The sequence below is a fragment of the Dreissena polymorpha genome, chromosome 4 (genome assembly GCF_020536995.1).
Source record: "Dreissena polymorpha isolate Duluth1 chromosome 4, UMN_Dpol_1.0, whole genome shotgun sequence".
Classification (NCBI taxonomy): domain Eukaryota; kingdom Metazoa; phylum Mollusca; class Bivalvia; order Myida; family Dreissenidae; genus Dreissena; species Dreissena polymorpha.
In genome coordinates, this window is record NC_068358.1 from 133,895,214 (window position 1) to 133,915,164 (window position 19,951).

The window sequence follows — 19,951 nt, forward strand, 5'->3', positions numbered from 1 at the left end:
GGCAGACGCATTCGTTCGATTTGCGACCTCAAAATCGTGCGTCTGGTCTTATTACACGGACGCAATAGGATATGATCAAGACCTTGAAACTGGAATGCGCCCTCCAGTTTACTTATATGTTGTACAAATTGATTAAATAAACAAAAGAAAAGCTTTTTTTACGTTTTTTTATAAGTGTATATGAAGCGCAAGCAGTTGTCCATTTGTTCTTGAAATTATGAATAATCGCAAACATTTTTCATTATACCCTGCTTAAACATCGTATATGTGTTTGCTTTTATGTTATCACATGTCTCAAACAAAACCGTAGTGAGTCAGTGATTTATTTACCATTTCTTACATTATTCAAATGCATTGATATTCCGATGTCTTGTAAGTGATTGGGTGAATTTAAATGTTACGTATTGAAAATTATTTTATACAAGCGCACCGAACACGTTCCCCCCTTGGAATTGTTATGAACAATTGTGACTTGAAACCGATTAAGTTAACGTCCATTTTATGTGATAGCCTAACACAGGGGTTTTCATCAACTTTTGCTGGACCCATTTCGTAAATGAAGCGCGCCAAACATGTCATGTGATCTCGAGCAAAACGTTGATGGCTTTTCCCGCATGCGAACGGCAAAAAACAAACAACGAACATCAGTTGATTTTAGTACAATGAAAAACACATGTGATCTTCAAACGGGCGTGAGAAAAATAGCACGCTATATTTGCAGTTCAGCATCCGATAATCTGTAACATTAGCTGTGTGAAGCCGAATATCTCCACTGGGCAACTGCTACTGTATTTTTTTAACGTCATGTATGTCGGCCGATGTAGAGGGAAGTGTTTCACAAAATGTACTGACAGGATAGTAGCGTTAAAAGCAGTTTTATTTTATTAAATCATTATAAGGTGGCCAGAGGGAATATACAGATGTCAAAGATATCGAGATTTGAATAATATTTACGGGATTTTACGTTTAGAGGACCGTTTATGTGAAGTGGGTTAGTATCAGGATTGCTTCTTTTTAATTAGATTATAACTGTATTAATTAATTAAACATAAGTAATGCATGTAAGGGATAGAGATAAATATTGCTTAAAACATATTTAAAACTTGAAACTTTATGTGCCAGCAATTTTTCGAAAATCAATTGTAAAGTGTAGTGTAGAGTTTGTAAATTGTAGCTGGTAATGTAGAGTACAGTTTATGATGGTTATTGAATAAACATTCTCTCATCCTCATTATTATTTTAGAGCTGAAGTGCTAAAACCGATTCATAATTGTTAGAAACTTTCTCAAAAAGAGAAGATTATTAGAAAATACTACATTGAAGCATTTATAAGAAAATAATGGAAACATATGATGGGGGGGTGTGATGAGTGACAATTTAGTTTTTGGATAGTATACAAATACAACTACTGCAAACAAGCATTTATAACTATAATGGAAATAGATTTTCAAAAGCGTATTACAGTTTCATGTAATAGTATAATAAAGTGGTGTACATGTGTGTACTATCAAATTTGCATTAATGTATATTTGCAGCTTACTCCTCATTCTATTGAAATCGATTTAATTTTGAGTATATTTGTAAAAACGTTTACACAAATAGTGTAATTACAGCATGATGATTTATGTTAACAGGTTATGTTTTCTAAAGTCACATCTGTAATCCATATATAGTTATACCTACAGGTGGTCAGAAGAGAACAACTTTATATAAATTGTGTACCAGGCATAAAGTAATGAATACTTAAGTTGAACGCTTGTATGTTTTTGGATGTTAAACAAATTTATACTTTCTCTACTTGAGTGTTAAGGCTGACTCAGTGATATGGACTTCTGTGCCTGTGTTTGCATCATTTATATTGTTCTTAACTGTAATTTGATAGGGATATGTACAAAACAATGCAACAAAAGTAGGGTACAACTGTTAAGGTAAAAGTGCTTAATCAAGAATGAAGATGTTTAGAATTGCTCACCAATATGTTTTGTTGTTGTTGTTTTTTCGACCAAAATAAACACCAAGAAAGTAAAAGATTTTTTTTTTCATTATTTAATCAAATAAAACACCATGCACCCAATTTTGCTACCATATTTGAGCTTAAGATCAACATCAAACGCATACCAAAATGTCCATATATATACACATACTTGTTTTATAGATATTCAATATAACACACTGTTGTTGACATTTGCCTGTATCAACAGCTGTTGATAACTTGAGGAAATGTACAGAAATTACCAAACGAAAGTTGTGAATCATTCTCTGATATTGAAAATTATTGTTTTCTTTCAGCTTATGCTAGAAATATCAACAGCAATTCAAGTGCTCATGGAAAGATATTAACTTATAAAGAGACACTTGTTTGTAATAAAAGTGCTATTGATAAAACTTCGTAAATGGATACCTTAAAATCATACTTCAATAAAATGAAGATACTCCCAGGGCATGGAAATAAATCATGGACATTTCGACGAAAAGGAAGTTTAGGAAAACAAGGAAAAGGAAAGAAGTACACTCGCAGCAAGTCACAGAATGATGCACAATTTGAATCCCAGCACAACTCAAACTCAACATCAGAAGACAAAGAAAACACACTTTATTCCAAAACAGGAACCCTTCTGGCCAGGGACGGCACAAATCGAGAAACCATTCGGTCCCCACCAGCTAAACCACCGAGAAAAGATCATATTTTCATAGTGGATTTTCATATTGGTACAAAAGACAATTTTGGTCTGGTTGTTGGTAATGTGACTGACAATCTGCAAGGCATTGATCACCTTGACAATATGTCTAGAGATGATCTCAATGATTCCTTTGACGAAATGGCGTACAGAACTATATCTCCAATCAAAGTTGTGGCAATCACCGAGGGAAGCCTCGTATACCGTGAAGGGCAGATACAGGTTCATGATGAAATCATGGAGGTCAATGGACGGCCAGTTCAAGGGGAGACAATACAGGCTATAAGGTAAGAACAGACACAATCTGTAGTACTCAGTAAGCAAAAAATTCATATAAGCTTATAGTTAATTGATTGTGTGTTTGTGACAGATTGCATTTTCTAAGAGACTGATTTATGCAAGGCAACAAACGACTATTGCTGAAGATGAAATAAGTTTCGCCTTGCTCTGGGAAATCAGGGTTTAGAACATTTGCATAAAGAGTCGTCAGGGATGGCACTTGCCGCTTTTATGGTATTATTTATTTTAAGAAAGTCTCTTTTGAGGGAAAATTATGCCTAAGTGGAAAGTGTTGTCCTTGATTAGCCTGTGCAGACTTCAAAGGCTTATCTATACAGCACTATTGGCACATCCATTAAGCCCTTTTTTCCTCTGAATGAGGCTTGGTTGAAAGTACTATTTCTAGTCAGTGGTTATCAAAATAGTCTTTGGTCCAGTTATTATTGTCTCACAATTGAAGCAACACATTTGTTCCATGTACACACTTCCTGTCTGTATTGTAGCATATTGATTTGATATTAACCCATTTATGCCTAGCATCTAGAAAAAAGGCCTTGGCAAACAACCTAGACCCAGATGAGACGCCGCATGATGCGGCGTCTAATCTGAGTCTGCATTGTTTGATGTAAGAAATATTTTAAATATAGAAAAAATATACTAAACATCCCTAATGTTGGAAATAAATTGATCCAATTTTGAAGGATGTGAGAGTCCACTAGGCATAAATGGGCTAACCATTTATAATTTCTGTTACTTGACTATGCCTTGGATTATACCCTGGGATTGCCTTATGAACCATATACTGAGTTTTTGGTTCACATTTACATTGATTTAGCTATGCACGTAAATCTACTGGTGCTATGGGGCTAATCAGACTTGTGTATCTTTTATTATAGCATTCAGTATCATGAACAAGTATATCTTTGTCCTAAACCACTTTGCAAGTGTTGTTTTTTCATGGGATTCATAGTTGAGGTAAATTGTACAAAAAATATGTTAACAGAAGTGCCAAAATTATCTTGGGGGCACCATTTTTTGTAAACTAAATCTTAACTACTTGGAGAAACATTTATCTTGAGGAATGAATGTTAAACTGAATGGTACTGGAGGGCTTATCATAAAACTAATCAGGGAGATATGGGCTGGGTATATCTTTACATCCGCCATCCTTCCATTGGTAAACACATGGAAACACTTTGAAGTTTTTTTTATCAAGAAAAATCAAACAGCAAATTTAGGTCAAGCAAATTGCTCCGAGTTCTGCCATTGGCAGATTTTGTTATACTGTTCACAATATCAACTGGTAGTAAAAATATTTGCCTTGGGTCTAAATTTAATTGAGAATAAGTTTCTCTTATGTTTTTGAATTTTTGGATTACTCAACCATATATCATGATTTTATGGGTGGTTTGTTAGCTGGGAGATATATTTGTATTTAAAAACATTTGAATACATTATGAAATTATGTAGTTGTCAATCATATAACCAACACAATCAAGTGCTCCATTAAGTTGTGTCTGGTATAAACTATTTTTTCAGGATATGGACTGGGATGAATTTATCAGGGTTGTCATTATTAACCGATTGCCGATCGAATACATCGGTTACAATCGCCAGAAAATCTGTTGTTTTTCCCGAATCTTTAAAATTGCGATCGGAAGTTTTGATCACGCAAACCGACAATTATAATTGACGAGAAATAACCGTAGTATAGTAGAGCGACGCCCGGTCATTCATTCAGTCCATTAACTCCGCCTAAGAGCTACTGTTTTCAATTAATTTCTCAGCGAGTGGCCAATAGTGATTTTTCCAGCTGTCAATCAAATTCTTCTTGCTAAGCCCGTCAACCAATCAGCGCTCAGGCAGCCGAATACACGCCGACCCCACGTGAAACTGTATCAAATAGCTGAACATTTCACAGATTAATACTGACCGTAGCTCAACGAATGTAGCACTGTAGAGCGTAATGAACTAGTTTTTTTAGTGAGAGAAAAGGTTTTCACATATTAAAAAATGCTTTGATTTTCTACCAAAATAAAAGATATTAGCGACCTCTGCCCTACGAAGTTGTTATTCAGCATCTAAATATTTAAGTCCACGCTTTCCCCGAGGAAGAATGACGTGACGTTATATATAAAGTCTAGTTGTGGCATGATTTTCATCTGTACATGAAAAACACGAGAAATGTGTCTCTAGGTTGCTAGAATTTTCTAAATTTTCCGTGAATAATGAAAGCTAAAAATGATTTTGGACAACACATTTATGTATACGCATTTGAAAATACTTCAATTAAATAATGCATTTTGATATTGTGTCATAACGCATAATGTAATAAGTAGGTAAATAACGTGTTTTGTGATTGCCAAACTATGCATACATATAGGTCTACATGCATGAATGACCTTTCAAGTTATATCACGATCCGGAATGAAAAGTACTCGGTAAAATTTAAAGAAAGACGCGTTTTTATTCTCAGAATTCACTTTCACTTTCTCAAACTGTTCTGAAAGGAGGTACATGTAACAGTTCAGATTGAGTCGTTGATTTGTCGTAATTACTAAATATAAACGGTTCTCAATGCTCTCAAATCTCGTCACGTGATTAACGCATGTTCAATGTGAATTCCCCAATCCCACCATTCAATTTGTATATGCACTTGCGTTAAATGGCAGACGACATTCATCGTCAATATTGGCCATAATTTGGTTTTGAAAAAAAGAAATCGTAATAATACTGGATTATCGGGTAATGGATAGAATTGGAACATGCAATGATCTATCAATATAACATGTTTTTACATTGTACAGTATACTAAATATGTGAAAATCTTAAAATTGTCTACCGGGTATTCTTTCTAGTATTTTGTCTCTAAAATGTCTAGAATTCCTTTGCTTCACCCCCTGAACCCCCTACCAGGGCCTTGCCCTGGACCTTGACCCCTGGCCAAATCGTTTACTATTCCAAAATAATCCTTTGTTTACAATCATAATGACAACCCTGTTAATTATAATATTTAATTTTAACATGCATAATTATGATTTTTTATCTGTAGAGTTGTCAATATATAGCATTATTTTTGCCATGCAATACTGATTGTCATGAATGACATTGCATGCCCCTAGTTATTATTAAACATGCAAAAGCAATAAGTGTGCATACATTTTGGCTCCTGTGAAAACCAGACCCGAGGTCTAGTGCTGATTATCATTATTTATTTCTAAAAAAAAGAACTTCGAGTTAAAGGCCCAGTCTCACTATGATGCCGGTGGAGCCCCGGTGCATTATCCGGGATCTACCGGGATGAACCGGACCTCTACTGGGATGAACCAGGGCTCCACCGGGGATGACCAGGATGAACCGAGGATGACCGGGGACAACCAGGGCTCTTCCGGGTAAGTAATGTATACCTCCGGGATGAACCAGCAGTCAATGGGAAGGTCTGGCAACGACCAGCGCAGTGACACAAACAACTGGGACGGCACCGGGAACAACCAAGATGGCACCGTAGCTCCACCAGGGCCCATACAGACCCCGGCAGAGCTACGGCAAAGCACTGGTTGTCGACAGTGGTGCCCAGGTGGAGCCCCGGTGAATGCTGGCAGAGTCTGGGTATAGCTATGGTACATCGGAAAACTGGCGCTCTGCAGAGACGCCACCGGCATTCACCGGGGCTCCACCTGGGCATTACCGGCCACTACAGCAATTAAACTGGGGTGTTGCCGTAGTCCTGCCAGGGTCTGATTCCAGTATAGCCCCGGTGGCACTAGTGCCAGCAGAGTTATGGTAGACTGGGGCTCTGCCAGGATGCTGCCAGGACGCTGCCGGCTTTCACTGGGGCTCCACCTGGGCATTACCGGCGACAACCGGGGCTCTGCCAGGGCTTCACCAGGATAAACCGTAGCAAGTCCGGGGTTGACCGGGACTCTGCCGGGTGTTGACTGGCTTCAACCAGGGCGGCACCAGGAAATAGTGTGACAGTGTTAAAAAAATTGACGAATCATTCCAGTTCTCACCAGTCGACTGGCATTAGCAAACCAGGATGGACCGCAGCTGTACCGGGAATAGTGAGACTCGGGTTTAACATATCCCATAAGTAAATTGAAAGTTTATTCTGATGGTCTATTGGAAAAGTGATTTTCAAAGAAACATGGCCTCACAAATTGAAACAACTAATTATGCACCAGTGATTCAATATTCTGATCAAAATAATGAAGAAACAAAACGCTTATAAGTCACAGCCAAATTGTTTTGTAACAATGACAGTAAGTTAACTGGCTGGCCAATTACGCAATCATATAAGAATCATGATATAAGGCTGCTAATCCATATTGCATATTCAATGCACAATATGTCAGAAAAACAGTCAATTATGCAGTTTTTCTTGGAATGATGCATGTATATGCTCTATTTTTGCAGCTCCGCCAACATTACAATGATACTTGTCTACTAAATTAGCATGAATGACAAACTTAAATAGTTTCTTATAGTCAGTCTATTTTCCAAGTTTGTTTTATGTTTAACAAAAAAGTTTTGCCATAACAATAATTAAGGGTAATATAAATTTGTTTCCATTAGCGACACTGATACATTAACATATATGACAAAGAAATTTCTTAATTTTTGTTGCAAAAACTTCAGCCTCAGGTTAGTGTTGGAAAGCTATATATGCATGTGCAGATAGTTTCTTAATTGAAATCAACTTTTGGAGCATGCAGGTATAGTCACTGTTCACATTTGTTATATATAATACTGATTGCAATGTAAACTTATTGCTCGGCCATTTAATGTCCGTTATGATGGTGTGAAATCCAGATCAGAGCAAATATATATATGTACCTGTAAGTGCATGTTATGATCCCGAGGCATTTTACTTATTTAATGCGATATGAGCTGAAATTGGTTACTCAAATAGGTCCATTTTATTGTACTATTCTTGATTTCTGCCTTGGGTCCTATCAAATAATTCATATAGAGAACATCAAAAGACAATATTAGCCATTTGTAGTATTATTTTATTGCAGCAGTATTTATTGGAAAACTGAAACCTATACTGTATCAACAATAAACTGAAATAAACAAATAGGTCAACACCTTTCTATTTATATCCACAACAAACATTTTGATGTACAATTTAGAAGGCTTCCACTTTCTGAAATATGTAAACATATATTTATTCAAATATATATCATGCAAGTACTGGAAAATGAGCATGCTTTTGCAAAAACTACATATTTTATGCATGATATATCGTACGTTCCACAGTTCCTATAAATATGTTGTTCTTCCGACACTGCCCGAAGCCAGTCTCGCGTTTCCTCGTAAATGATCATATATCGTGGTGGGAAATTAACATGGAATATATTTTCGCACAAAAAATAAAATCAAGCATATTATATCTTGTTAAATCTATGTTACCATACCACATCTAGTGTTGAAATTTAGGCTTTTGCTATAAGGAACACTGATTTTTTAGGGGTTTACTTTATTTTACCAAAAAATATTTAGCAAAATGTTTGTGATTTTGAGTATTAATGTTACTTTAATTTAGGGGCCTTTTCACAGATTTTGGCATGTTTTGAAGTTTGTCATTTAATGCTTTATATTGATTAATGTAAACATTAAATTTTAAAAGCTCCAGTAAAAAATCAAAAATAAAATGTAAATAAGGAAAAAAAAGTAGCCCGCAGCAGGGCTCGAAGCAGTGACCCCCGAAATCCTGAAGTTAAAACGCATTAGCCAACTGAGCTATCCTGCCAAGCATACATAAGAAGCGTATTTTATACGTTATATAAGAAATCTTCGTAGTTTCACAAATTTAAAGGACAACATCAGAACTCTCCAAATTATTTAATCGTTTCGCGTTGCAACGCTTTATAATTTTTAGGTTTTTAAATTGTCAAAAGATGCATATAATGGCTATATTAGACCCTGGCAAATGTTCAGTAATACGGTTTCCTCACAAATATCATAACTAAACCGAAAATTTGCGAATCTGAAACAACTTTTTTCAATTTTGTCAATTTACCAAACCGTGAAAAAAGATCCCTTTAAATGGGCGTTTTGTATTCATGAAATTATGTAAAAAAACATGGCGGCAAATTTTTATAAATTTCTCACAGTTATAGTGCCTTGCAATTTCTCCATTGATCTTACCCAAGATGACAGCATTTTAAGGATTGTTACTGTTTCAAACAAAATGCAAATGAACCAAGGTTTAACTATTGTTAATAATTTAAGTTGACGTCATTAAAAAGACAAACAATGTTAAGAGTTCAGCAATGTATTTAAATATTCTATAACAAATTTTATAAAAAAAATTGTTTGCATATTGAACATGTGTGTAACGTACATCTTAATCAAGTGCACTTCAATTCTGTTATACCTCATACACAATAATGACTGATCACCGTCCGATCAGCTAACAATGTATTTTTCTGGTCATCAAGCTGGTGCCCGGCTGATGATCACACGGACACCCGGTCATTTTTGTAGCATCCGCTGGGGCCTGGATTAATATTAAGTTACTTTTAAAATTAACCCGAAGTTGGGCCTGGGAGGAATCGAATTGAGTTCGAAAAAAGATTGGACGATTAACGCCCGGTTATCGCCCAGCGATTGCCTGACATCAGATTTGTTTTACATGTTCTACAAAAAGCAAGTTATTTCCCAGGGACAGTTGATGGCCAGACATCCTCCAAACGATGACTGACTGACGCCAGACGGCGCTCCTCATGAAACACGTACAATGAATCCTATGGCCGGTGATCGCCGGCAGATAACTGGGTAATAACAGGGCCTTGATCGTTCGATTATCGACGCCAGCGGATGCTACAAAATGACCCGGTGTCAGTGTGATCATCAGCCGGGCACCAGCCCGATAATCGGAAAAAGACATTGTTAGCTGATCGGACAGTGATCGGTCTCTATTTGTGACTGTGGTATTAAACTGTGTCACTCATTGGTTGGCAAACGGCTCTGACATGTCTGAAGTCTTCCCGATCATGCCAGGAGATCGGACACATCTGGTCAGTGACTGGATTATTTGTGACTGAGGCATAAGTTGGGTCATGGGGGATAGTGCAAGAAATGGAAGAAGCCCCCACATTCCAGAGTGCAACCCTGAATTTTTTAGGGGCTAATGGGACATTGCATCTCTGGAAAAAACAAAATAACATATCATGGGTTAGATGAATTACCAGTAGTAGGTTAGTTGTATAGGGTAAACAACATTGCAACCAGTAGACAGTGAGGCCAATTCAATACAAATTTGAATCACTTTAAAATTGAGTGGGAAAACATACAATAAATTACATTGTCTCATTTGTAACATTATTATAAGCTAAAACTACCCTATCTTTTCCCTCTATATTCCTGTGCCACAACCTCCTTGCAGAGCACAAACCATTTACTGGGTTGGCCACAGCAACAATAAACAACGCATCTGTTATGACAGGTGAATGCTTGACTTGTTTTGATAATAGTGCCAATGAGAACCTGTTTAATTGCCAGTTAGAATGTTCACATTATAGCAAACATTAACTGAAAATACAATCATGTGAAATACATTCCAACCAAATATTATTACATTTCCCGATTTTTTTTTATTTTATTATGTCACAAATAGTTCAATGCCAGTTTTTCAATGGGGTTTAGTGTTAGAACTGCTTGACTTACAGTACATTTGCAGTTTTAAATAAACAATAATAACTAGAAATGGCGCGTCAGAGGCCGACGCGTATCCCCATGCCGCATGTTTGACCCAGGGGCGCCCGATGGTTGGTAATGGGTCCATGCATAGTTGAGATTGACCATATTGTCATAAGAGAAGTTCAGTATCAATTAGAAGTGAAATCGGTGTAGAAATGAAGAAATTATAGTAAAAGACAATTTTGGGTGGGTGTGGCCTATTATGAGCGGGGCGCCCCAGGGTTGGTAAAGGGGCCATACATAGTTGAGATTGACCGTATTGTCATTAGATATGTTCAGTATCAATTTGAAGTAAATTGTTGTAGAAATGAAGAAATTATAGTAAAAGGCAATTTTGGGTGGGCGTGGCCTATATAGCGGGGCGCCCCAGGGTTGGTAATGGCGCCATGCATAGCTGAGATTGACTGTATTGTCATAAAAGAGGTTCAGTATCAATTTGAAGTGAATCGGTGTAGAAATGAAGATATTACAGTAAAAGGCAATTTTGGGTGGGCATGGTCTATGTGGGCGGGGCGCCCCAGGGTTGGTAATGGGGCCATGCATAGTTGAGATTAACTGTATTGTCATAAGAGAGGTTCAGTGTCAATTTGAATTGAATCGGTGTAGAAATGAAGAAATTATAGTAAAAGGCAATTTTGGGTGGGCATGGCCTATGTGGGTGTGGCCTTTTATGGGCTGGGCACCCCAGGGTTGGTAATGGGGCCATACATAGTTGAGATTGACCGTATTGTCATAAGAGAAGTTCAGTATCAATTTGAAAAGAGTCAGTGTAGAAATGAAGAAATTATAGTAAAAGACAGTTTTGGGTGGGTGTGGCCTATTATGGGCGGGGCGCCCCAGGGTTGGTAATGGAGCCTTACATAGTTGAGATTGACCATATTGTCATAAGAGATGTTCAGTATCAATTTGAAGTAAATCGGTGTTTAAATGAAGAAATTATAAGAAAAGGCAATTTTGGGTGGGCATGGCCTATGTGGGTGTGGCCTCTGTGGGCGGGGCAGCCCAGGGTTGGTAATGGGGCCATGCATAGCTGAGATTAACTGTATTGTCATAAAAGAGGTTCAGTATCAATTTGAAGTGAATCGGTGTAGAAATTAAGAATTTATAGTAAAAGGCAATTTTGGGTGGGCGTGGCCTATGTGGGCGGAGTGCCCTAAGGTTGGTTATGGGGCCATGCATAGCTGAGATCGACCGTATTGTCATAAGAGAGGTCCAGTATCAATTTGAAATGAATCGGTGTAGAAATGAAGAAATTATAGTAAAAGGCAATTTTGGGTGGGCGTGGCCTATGTGGCCGGGGCGCCCCAGGTTTGGTAATGGGGCCATGCATAGTTGAGATTGACCTTATTGTCATAAGAGAGGCTCAGTATCAATCTGAAGTAAATCGGTGCAGAAATGAAGAAGTTAATGTAAAATAACATAAAAAATGAGTGAAATTCTCTGACCAGGCCCGGCCCCAACCCCCATAACTTTTGACCCAGGGGTCAGATCAAAATTCTGTCACTGTCATGGTTGCACATATGCTCATAGCTACCATGTTTGTAAGTTTCAAGGTTCTAGTGCTAATAGTGTAGGAAAAGCAGGTGGCCAGGACGGACGGACAGACGCACATCAATACAATATCCCCACTTTTTCTGCGAAAAACGTGGGGATAATGATACTAAATATGGCGCGGAAGAGGCCGATGCATATGCCCATGCCGCACGTTTGACCCAGAGGCGCCCCAAGTTTGGGAATGGGGCCATGCATAATTAAGATTGATCGTATTGGCGTTGAGAGATATTCACTATCAATTTAAAGTAAATCGGTGTAGAAAAAAAGAAGTTAATGTAAAATAACCTAAAAGAATGAGTGAAAATCTCTGACCCGTCCCCACCCCAACCCCCGTAACTTTTGACCCAGGGATCAGATCAAAATTCCAAATAGTGCACTGTTGCACATATGCTCATAGCTACCATGTGTGTATTAGTTTCAAGGTTCTAGTGCTAATAGTGTAGGAGGAGATAGTGGCCAGGACAGACAGATGGATGGCCGGACAGACAGACGGTGGAGATAACCACATAATCCCCACTTTTTCTCTGAAAAGCGTGGGGATAATTATATAAATACCAAAAATATATATTAACATGTGAAAATATATGTGCACTGTATTATTGATGTGTAAAGTACTGGTAATATAGGTAGCTTAAAGAGTGTTTAAGCATTGTATAAGAGCTTAAATGTCCATCAGGAATTTAAAAAAATTAGATCTACAGAAAGTGATATATACTTCAATGAGGTAGCATTATTGGAATTATCAATGCATGGCTTTGTTGTCTCCGCCTGTTGCAATATATTATTTTAATTGTCAGCTCTTGAGATAAAACTCCTATGTGCTGAAGTTTCTATTTGATTTTTTTGTTGTTCACATGCGAATGTAATATGCATTACTTGTCTGTAAGGTTCTGATATATTTTATAACAACCATTTTTTCTTTCATCGGTCGGCAACTACAATTTAAGAAAGCCAGTTGCAACACAGAGCCTTCACTTTTCATTCAAGATTGACCAGACTTGATCAGCTTGTTGAAGACTTGACTGAACCTAACTGTCTGCTTTTAATAGATCACATTTGACGAGGGAGACCAGAGTTATTGCTATTAATTGTGATATTATATAATACTACCAAATGGACAGTGCAACAAACACAATTCAGAACACTTTAAAGGTGGTGTAGATTGGTGTATAGATGCAAGAGTTATTCTCCCTTGTTTAAAATCTTTTACTAGTACAGTTTGGTGTGGAAGATGGTAACCAAACTAACTTGACCTTCATCTTAAGCAAGGCCACCATGCAAAGCTTGTTACATCCCAAGATTCTTTAAGATGGGTAAAGCAAACTAAAAGTATCAAATTGAAACCACTTGTTTGACCCCACCCTTTTGTTTGCCATGCCTAAATCATAAAGAATTGGGATTTTCAACTTCTAAAAAAACTTCAACACATCAGGATTTTCAACTTCTGAAAAAAAAATGACCCAACTTGAATGCTAGTTATGGTCTACACAGGATGACAGCATGTGCATGAAGTGTGATCCCAGAGAATCCTCTGATCAAAACAGGAACTTTCTGCCAACAGTGGTTTCATGCTTTAAGTCTTCTTGAGAAACACAAAATGTTATAAAAGCATTGCCTCAAAATTTTGATACAAAAATAGATCACTGTTTAATCATCCCATAAGTATCAGTTCCCTGTAAATAAATATATTTCCCTCATTTATTTGTGGATATTTATTTGCTCTTGTTAGTCTGATGGTTTGCATAGTTGTTAACTCTTTCAGTGCTCGAACCGAATGTTAAAGGGATCTTTTCACGGTTTGGTAAATTGACAAAATTGAAATAAAGTTGTTTCAGATTCTCAAATTTTCGGTTTAGTTATGATATTTGTGAGGAAACAGTATTACTGAACATTTGCCATGGTCTAATATAGCCATTATATGCATCTTTTGACGATTTTAAAACCTAAAAATTTTAAAGCGTTGCAATGCGAAACAATTGAATAATTTGGAGAGTTCTGTTGTTGTGGTTTAAATTTGTGAAACTATGAAGATTGCTTATATAACGTATAAAATACGCCACAGAACGTGGTGTCTCATCCGGATCCAAACTGTTTGCTATTCTGATAGTAATCTTTGAAATAAATCAAAGAAAATGATAATTTTAGAAATTCAGCAGACGACATTTTTGCAGACGACTAATTTCCCAGCATGCAAAGGGTTAATATCTATTTTGCTTACAAAGTCCTTCATCTCTTAAAAGTATTCATAGTGATCATTGTTTTCTTTCCATTCCTTGGATGTTAAGGCTGGAGTATTCAATTTTGCAGGATATTGTGTATTAAACTATGGTGGCTTAGAGGTGAAAATTTCACTTCTCTGTTTTTTAATTGCTCTCCCCTTATATCTATCTCGTGGCTACCAGTTAGCTTTGTCCTGGCCACGAGATAGAAATAAGAGGAGTGCAAAACTAAATAAAAGCGGAATACAATTAAAAAAAGAGCGGTGCAGTAAATAAAGGAAGAGTGCATTCAACAAAAGAGAAAGAATTTTCGCTATCTCGAGATCCAGAGTTAGTCAGCCAAACAAATTTTGCGTAACATGTGTAAATATTCTGTACGCACATATATAGCTGGTCAAAGCAGGCAATATTAAAATGAAAAGAAAAGAAAATTTTATAAACATTTTTAACGCTTCCTGCGCAGATGGTAATTCAATAATAAAATATAAACAATTGAAATTGCATAACACAAGCTCTCATATAACTCTCGTGGCAGTAATGAACTCTTGATAATATTCTGCAAAATAATAATGAATACTTTTATCGGATACAGTTTTTTTAGAATCAATTAACTATGCAAACTGAACATAAAAATAAACAGCTGCTGGAAATTGCTCATTTGCAAGTTCCATTTGTGTCAAATAGCTATATCTTTCAATAAACAGCAATTTAATGATGTTATTTTTCAGTCAGAGAGACTGGTCTCATAGTCAGAATTAATGTGTGTATGAACTGGTGTAACCAAACAAGGGTATTTAACAATTCATAAATATATAAGACAGAATTATTAATGAATGTGCAAAAAGTATTGTTCCAGTTTAGACTGTGCAGCCGGGCGCTCAGGTTTATCAGGGATTTTACACATCCTACTTAGGATAAATGTTTGGTTGGAATAGACTTCATTCAAACAAAAAAATCCATAAAAGGGGAAAGTGTTGTTCCCAATTAACCTGTGTGGACTGCACAGGCTAATCTGAGTTCATATGAGTAGTGTTCTGAGAAAACTGGGCATAATGCATGTGTGTAAAGTGTTGTCCCAGATAAGTCTGTGCAGTCTGCAAAGGCTAATCAGGGACGACACTTTCCGCTTGTATGACATTTTTCGTTTAAATGAAGTACCTTTTTTGCAAAAATACGGACAACACTTTACGCACATGAATTATGCCCAGTTTTCTCAGAACAGGACTCATATAATTATGCACGTGCTTTAAGCCCAGTTTTCCCAGAGACTATATCATATTTAACATGGATATTTAATCATAAGATCAAAAAATTGTTTGTTTCAAATAAGATCTCAAAAAACGTTGGTAGGTTGGCCATATATTAATTTCTTTACCTTTATTTTTTTAAACCATTTCAAACTTGTTGTTCCATAAGAGAATTCTTCCAAATACCTTTGCAATATATCTTTCTTTATTCCTTATCTTCTTCCAACAGTGTTGTGATGCTTACAAGACTTTCTTGAGAAACACCAAGTACCATAAAAGCATGGCCTCAAAATTCTGATGAAGAGAAATGGATCACTGTTTAATCATCCGTTAAGTATCAGTTCCCTGTAAATAAATATATCTCTGCCTTAAATTTTGATGGATATTTATTTGCTCTGTGGTGTCTGATGGTTTGCAAAGCTGCTAAGTACTTCTTTGCATGGAACTAAACATGTGATTGGTTTTCTTGCCAGTCCCAGGTGTTATGGTTGAAGTGGTCAGTTTTACAGGATATTATGTAAAATGCATGTTTAATTTGTATACACAACGGTACAAATTTTAATATAACCATTAAACATTGTCTTAATTGTTAAACAACAATATAGATTCAAATTTTTTTTAATGTGTACTGCTTTGCGATGTTAAGTTTTCGTAAAGAAAAAAATGCGGTTGAGGTCATTAAATGACAATCAAAAACATACACAATTTGCATTAATTTTGGTTTCTGAAAGAATTTAGAAGTAGGAACATGCATTCAACAGTCACCCACATTTGTTTAGCTCCATGAGCACAACATAGTCCTGCAGGTGAGCCTTTGTGATCACCTTTAAATTTCTCTGTTGTGTGTTTCCTTTCATCCCTCATCAACCCTGTAATACCGTGTGAGCACTCAAGAGCCAACATAGAGTTTGTGCAGTCATCATGAAACTTGGTCAAAACATTTGTCCCTATAAGATCCTTGCCAATTTAAAAACTGGATTAGTTGGGGTCAGAAACTATTGTAGGCCACTAGGTCAAATAAAAAAGCATGTCATTAAATTATGCAATTCATATTTTTGGCCAATGATATTAAAACATTCTCAAAACATTTGTTCAAATGATACCTCAGACTCATGTTCGAAATTGGTTTCTGGCCATTAAATAGCATGGATGACTGGGGGCAGGGAACTTTTCCTTATATGGCTATTGTGAATCACTATGAATTCTCTATAAGTCACAATTTTTTACCAATCTTCATAAAACTATATTATATCTCAAACAAGTTTTGTTAGGTCTCAGTCAGTCCAAGTTAACGAAGTTAAGTGCACAGTTGCAAACAATGTCCTAAAACACTGAGGCTTTGAGTTAGAATACCAATTTTTTTACTAATTTAAGTTTGAGAAGACTTTTATATGTCCTCGAAGGATGGCATATTATAAGTGATCGCACTATCCGTCTGTCTGTCTAACCTTCTGTCACACTTTTGCGTTTAGGTTTCAAAAAATGCTCATAGCTTCTATGTCGCTTCAGATGTAATCTTCATATTTGATATGCATGTGAACAAGGCCTATCCATATGCAGACACATTTTGACCCCTTTGACCTTTTCTGTGAACTTAGGGCCCTCATCTAGGTTTCGAAATCTGCGTTTAGGTTTCGAAAAAAGCGTTTTTCGGGGTATATGTCTTCTGATAGAGACAGCTCTTGTTTTGTTTGTAGTGAACTTCTTCTTATTGCTTAAATATTGTGCACATTATATTGCAGGAAAAAGGAATAGTTGTGTTTGATGAAAGGCCATCATTCGGCGTAAACAATTATTAATAGATTGCTGATAGACTTCACCCTTATAACAGATTGAATATAAAAATGTGTGGTCAAATACCTAAAAAAGACCAATGCATGTGCATACCGGTACCACACAAGATGCAATTTATCATGGATTATTCAGCCTTCTGCAGTGAAAAGATAATGAACAAACGTGCACTGTTAATTGATGATTGATGTGTTATAATCACACAATTATTGATCACAACTGTAACAGCTGCATGTTGTAACATTATTGCATTTCACACAGTAAATGTAATGATTATGCATAATTATTCACTGATAGTAAGTATTGTTGCTAATTGAAAGTAAATAAACAGAATTCTTCCAAAAAAATACCTTAATTTGCAATATATCTTTCTTTATCTCATATAATGTAATAGAAAAACGTACTGACTTTATTAAGTTATTCCATGATGCTGGTGAATGTATGAGAGTAAGAAATTCAATGCACTATATTAAAAAAGAAAGTCAAAGTCAGCCGATATGGTGGGATAGAGAATGCGACATTGCTAAACGCGACAAGTACTCAAAATTACGTAAGTTCAGGTCTACAAACTCCGATTGTGACTACCACCAGTATTTAATCAGTAGGAACATATTTTAAAACATGACTTGTGCAAAACGCCTCGTCTTAGAACGAGAACGCAGAAACGAACTGATAAGTTGTCGCAATAATCCGAATAAGTTCTGGAAATGTATAAAAGATATGAAACAAAAAGCTACTATAATAGACACTAATATTTCGGGATCGGATTGGTTCGACTATTTTCAAGGCTTGCTTTCGACAAGTACTACTATGGAACCGGAAACGAACATTTTTGAGAACATTCAGTACCATGCAGACGACTCATTATTAGATTTAGAAATCAGTGACGACGAAATAACCAACAGTGTAAAATCTCTGCGCTCTGGGTGTGCATCCGGAATAGACGGTACTTGCATTGAAATGTTCAAGTTTACCATAGAAAAAACTCTGCCTTATCTCAACAAACTATTCAACCAAATTCTTAATTCGGGCGAATTTCCGGTAGAGTGGTGCGAAAGTATCATAACTCCAGTGCATAAAAATGGTGACACTAACTCCCCTAACAATTATAGAGCCATTTCGCTTGTGAACAGTATAAGCAAGATCTACATGAAAGTTTTAAGTACGCGATTGACCAAATGGGCAGAAGAAACGAACTTGATCGACGAATCTCAAGCTGGTTTCAGGCAAGGCTATTCGACCGTGGACAATATTTTCAATTTGCAATCCGTCATACAAAAGTACTTATCCAAGAAAGGCGGCAGAATATATGTATTTTATATCGACTTTTTTAAGGCATTCGATAACTGTGCACATCCAAAACTGTGGGATAGTCTAATAAGGAAGGGTATAAATGCAGACGGCAAATTCCTACGAGTATTTCGATTTATGTATAGACAACTGATATCGCGTATTAAAATCGGAAACTATCTAACCGATGCATTTTGTTGTGAAAAGGGAACTAAACAAGGCTGTGTTAGTTCAACAATAGTTTTCTCCCTTTATATAAACGACCTTATAGATTACTTGAAATCTGCAAGTGATTGCGGGGTAAAAATAACAGGTTACGATGAAAAGATTCCTGGTTTCCTTTTTGCTGATGATGTCGCATGCGTAGCAGATACTGTCATCAATCTTCAGCGATCGATTAATCATGTGGCCTCCTTTTGTGATTCAACAGGAATGCAAATAAACATTGACAAATCGAAAATCATGGTGTTTTAGAAACGGAGGACCACTACGGGCATACGAATCTTGGACGTATAAAGGAGTGGAATTAGAAACAGTCCCTTTTTATAAATATCTCGGGTCTTACTTTACACCAAAACTACTATGGACTAAAACAAAAGAGATCCTTAGCCTCCAGGCGCTTAAGGCAGTCAACTCCATACTGAACCAACAGAAACACTTCGGTTATTTTCACCACCATGAAGCATTTAAATTGTTCGATTCAGTAGTGAAACCTATACTTACGTACTCGGCAGAGGTGTGGGGATACCAGTATTGTGAGCAAATTGAAAACGTGCAAATAAGGTTTTGTAAACGCATAGCTTGTCTTAATAGAAATGTGGCCGACTTTTTCGCGCTAAGTGAATGTGGGAGATATCCACTATTCGTAACATATATGAACAGATGTGTGAAATACTGGTGTAACCCACGCAGATGCCAGTAAATCGATACCCAAAAAAGTGTTACAATATGCTACGACAATTAGACGAGGCTGGACGCACTACATGGGCTACGCAAGTGAAGAGGTTACTATTCCAATACGGATTTGGGTATGCGTGGATACACGGAGACGTTGGAAATACTGTGGCGTTCTTGAAACTTTTCCAAGACAGACTAAAAGACTGTGCTAAGCAGAAAATATTGGCTAGTATAAACTCCTCACCAAAAGCGATTAGTTATAAACTTTACAAAAGCAACTTACACCCAG

At 36.7% G+C, this 19,951-nt stretch overlaps 1 protein-coding gene across 1 annotated transcript in view; it reads left to right on the plus strand.

The window, feature by feature from the left end:
* The first annotated feature begins 698 nt into the window (after nt 1–698).
* Nucleotides 699–19,951, plus strand: part of LOC127878809 (uncharacterized) — a 122,621-nt gene continuing 103,368 nt past the window's right edge. The window contains exons 1-2 of the mRNA XM_052425337.1: nt 699–991; nt 2,290–2,965. Of these exons, the coding sequence (XP_052281297.1) occupies nt 2,394–2,965 (572 nt within the window). The 5' untranslated portion in view covers nt 699–991; nt 2,290–2,393. The remainder of the gene's footprint in view (nt 992–2,289; nt 2,966–19,951) is intronic.